At 34.7% G+C, this 3,900-nt stretch overlaps 1 protein-coding gene across 1 annotated transcript; it reads right to left on the bottom strand.

The window, feature by feature from the left end:
* Window positions 1-1,806: 1,806 nt before the first annotated feature.
* On the bottom strand, window positions 1,807-3,226 carry LOC114355914 (uncharacterized). Its single transcript, XM_028308964.1, has 7 exons — window positions 3,146-3,226; window positions 2,974-3,066; window positions 2,806-2,893; window positions 2,608-2,727; window positions 2,283-2,398; window positions 2,052-2,187; window positions 1,807-1,964 (listed from the first exon to the last, which is right to left on the bottom strand). The coding sequence occupies exons 1-7, from the start codon at window positions 3,224-3,226 to the stop codon at window positions 1,819-1,821; spliced, it is 780 nt and encodes a 259-aa protein (XP_028164765.1). The 3' UTR covers window positions 1,807-1,818.
* Between the last annotated feature and the right edge of the window lie 674 nt (window positions 3,227-3,900).

The following is a 3,900-nucleotide window of genomic DNA, read 5'->3' as shown; positions in this document are numbered from 1 at the left end:
CGTATCATCATCGGTTGCCTCAACGTCCTGATGCGTGCGCTTCATATTATTCTATGGCTCGACTTTCGCCTGGCGCGGCAGGCCAAAATAAAAAGCCTAACAAAAGCCGGACAGGCCGGACAAGACCGTAAAAAGCTTTGACTGTGTTAAACACTTTACTATAGTATGTAGGCCCTTTTCAGGGCACTTCACACCCCAACATAGCTTGCCCTACCACCACTACCTCACAACATATCGGCTGGTGCAGTATTCATTAGTAAAACACCATTTTGCCGGTATTTTCTTTTGCAACTATAACACCGGTCAACAAAAAATAATTTTTTTTTTGCGCATGGATTTTACTTATTATATTCTGATTATATAAGGAAATTTATATAAAAAAGTGCGATTACAAATCGAAAATATTTGCTTTTTAAGAAGTTATAGCGATTTGAATTTTCCATCTTCATAGTAGAATGTCTCTAAAGATGCACGTCCCATTCTCATTGGGATATATTTATAAATAATTATGGGGGCTTATTCGCAAGAACAAGGGGCACGCTTTCATCAAAATATAGTGAGATTTGAGAGACGACGTTACCAAGGCCAGTATACTGAAAGCATGATAGGGTTAGATTTTTATGCGAAAAATCTTCTATGGAACATGACAGGAAATTAGAACTTTTCATTTTTAATAAATATTTGGACTCTATTTTAATTTTTCTCTTGTGAGAATTAATCTTAAATGGATGTTTGGTATGTTTTAATAATTAGAAAGAATGAAAGAAAGAAAGAAAAAAATATATTTGGCAACCAATTAAATCATCTCTATGTTCACGTTCAGCCACAGTAGGTAACACAGAGTCGTTCAGGAGAGTGCCAGGAAGAGGTGCAGCAACCGCAGTTAAGGAACGGCTGGAACGAACAAGGATAAGCGAATCCAACTCGTGAGCCTAGACAGGGATACGCTGGTTAAGGCGACCCTTTACAAGGCTTGGGAGCATACGGGTGACGAGCTATTGGACGTGGAGAGGGTCATTAATTATACACATATTTTCTACTTTGCCGAACATTTGCACGAGAACGGTTTGTCCAAAAAATGTGAATTTGGTCTTATTTAATGCAGGATTAAATGCCCTTCAACCGTCAGGAAGACCACTTTTCGATAGGATAAGTCTTTTACGCGATATAATCGGAAAACCGAAAAAGCGCCCCTTTCGGGGGCCCCCACCACTTAAGCACAACTCCGTCGAAGTCGAAAACCTAGGAGAGTCTTAAAGGGCAACCAATGAAGCCATTAAAGCAATAAAATCTTTTGTAGGAATTATTTCCGATTTAAAAGCTAATTCTACTGGACTAACAAGCTGATTTTCAATTTGACTGTTGATGGAGGCTGAGAATGCGCATTCAAAGTTTATTGAGAGGTTGAAAAAAAGTTGAGATGAGCATTTACTCGCAATTGAAATATATTATGCAAGACGTCAACGCAAAAAGCTGTACAAATAAACTACTACCGGGTCAAGTTAACTGCGCACTGACAGCAATGACGTCACATCAACGCTCTGGTACGAACAAGGTGAACGCGGGGAGGTGTGCGTGTGCGGGTAAGTGGGAGGGAGAATCGCATTCCAGCGAGGTGCGCAGTTAGCTCGATCGGGTTGTAATTAGTGCAAATCTGTGCATGTGTGATGACTGCAATCTCAAGTTCTTAACTCTCATTGCGCGCGACTTCAACTTTATAGATTAGTAGAGGGAATAGTTAGGTAGGAGTAGAATAGATTAGGAAAAAATAATGTAAGATATCAAACGTTTAATTCAGTTCTTTATTTTAAAACATGTTTAAAACAGTTTGGGGCTTATTTCTGGATCGGGGTCAGGATAATATTGCAGCAGATCTGCTACGGGTGATTCTTGGTCCTCATAAAAGTCACACGCAAGCAGAAACTCTCGTTTAGAATAGTCGTCTCCCTTGCAAAACATTTCACCTGAAACCAAAAATGACTGTTTAAATGAAATCCTCTATTAAAACTAAGTGTATTATTTTGTTATATAGGTAATAGGTAGGTACGAACCTTCAATATCCATAATGTGAACTGCACTTTTAGACTCGAGTGCCCCGACGCAATAATGCTCTTCGGTAAGGTCGGGATGCCAATACATTATAGCATCTCTACAAGATGTTCCAGCAATGGGCAACAAAATTCTATCCTAACGTTGAGAACAAAGCATTTAGTTAATTATTTTAAGAGTAAAATAAGTGTAGGTCCTACTTCTATTAAAGGTAATAATATCATTGTGCTCACCTTACATATTACTTTATTATTTACAATGGGTTCCTTGACTTCACTAGTGCAGAAGAATTTCCTTTTTTTCCTCATTATAACTGTACTTACTTCCAATACCGTTTTAATGCTGTTTCCTGAATAAAAGAGAAATAATGCTAATTAGGTATTATGAATAGCCCATAAATTAATGCATAAATGCCTAGTCAATGACTTCATTATTTATTTGATTTTTTTTTATTTAGAGAATGAGTCAATTTTGAATACTTAACTTCGAAAACTTTCGGTTAGTTGGTTCGTTAATATTTGGCAAACTTAAAAAAATAGTAAGTTAGTAAGAACCTACCTTTTTCACCGTTAATTGCTTCCAGTTCTCGCATTCCTCTAGCTTGTGTCTCACGACTGTTTTGTTGTTTCATATAATTTGCTAACCTGTACATAGCATCTACAAACTCATCTATGGGACCTAGAATATCATAATTTATTACTAAGAAAATGATACTATAGACTCACATGTTGTGAATTGCTTTAAAAAATCACCAACCTGTTCCAAAACTACCACCATCTAAATAGTTTAGAAATTGGTAAAATCTTAATGCTTCATCTGATTCTATTTCATCCATAACAGGCCTCTAAAATTTTTAATACATTTGAAATAGGCTTACACATAAATTATTTAATTTTAGTACATAATAATTGTAAATAACATTACAAATTTGCCGCTCCAAGCCCCAACATCGGAGTATAATGAATTAACTCGGCTGGGCATCCAATCTAGAGATGAACGAGCCACCAAAACAGGATGCTAAAAATAATAAAGATTTTAATTAAATACCTATGGGTGCACACATACTCATAATTAAAGTTTAAAAAAATATATTTACTAGAGATGGTAATTTTGAGTATGCATTATGTGCTGAAAATATTAGAACGAAAATTAACTTGAATATTATATTATGAAACATTTCTACAGCAGTGTTGAAAATATTGTAATGCGTATGTAGCGATAACAACATTTTATACTGCAGTGTTTTTTCTATATTTGATGGTTTTACTCGTAACTGCCAATTAATTATGTTTTATTACGGTAATAAAGTCAAGAATTGGTATAGTTTTCATTTTCTTAATGTATATATTTTTTTATCGCCAAAATATTTTTATTCAATTGTTACCAAAAATATTATATTGTCTTGTTTTATGTGTGTTAATAAAGTTATTTATTATTATTATTTTCTACATTTTTATAGGCACGGTTTCCACTGGAATCCGGTTTGTAATGTCGTTCATGGGCCGAAACTTATTGGGTTTGTTCACTTTGAAGAAACCTGCGAACTATCCTACATAATTATTATCAAGTTTTATGAAATATTGATAAATTATAATAATCGATTCACTATATCGATTGTGACCGTACCGTTTGTGTGAGCAACACTATTTAGTAGGAGGTGGGGTTGCTATGCCAAATTATTGATTTATTCAATGGGAGTTTAGAAATTTAATCAATCTTGTTTATCTAGTATTGTTTTCTAAATAATTATGAGAAAAGTGAACAAATAAGAGTAAAATGGTTACAGTACCATTTAAAAAAACTGAAGCCCTACGGATACAAAATTAAACAAATATACGATAGAAATAATTT

This window comes from Ostrinia furnacalis, unplaced genomic scaffold, assembly GCF_004193835.3.
Source record: "Ostrinia furnacalis isolate ACB-3 unplaced genomic scaffold, ASM419383v2 OfSCF0208, whole genome shotgun sequence".
Taxonomy (NCBI): Eukaryota; Metazoa; Arthropoda; class Insecta; order Lepidoptera; family Crambidae; genus Ostrinia; species Ostrinia furnacalis.
The sequence above is the reverse complement of the archived record's forward strand: the minus strand, read 5'-3'. Positions and strand labels throughout refer to the sequence as shown.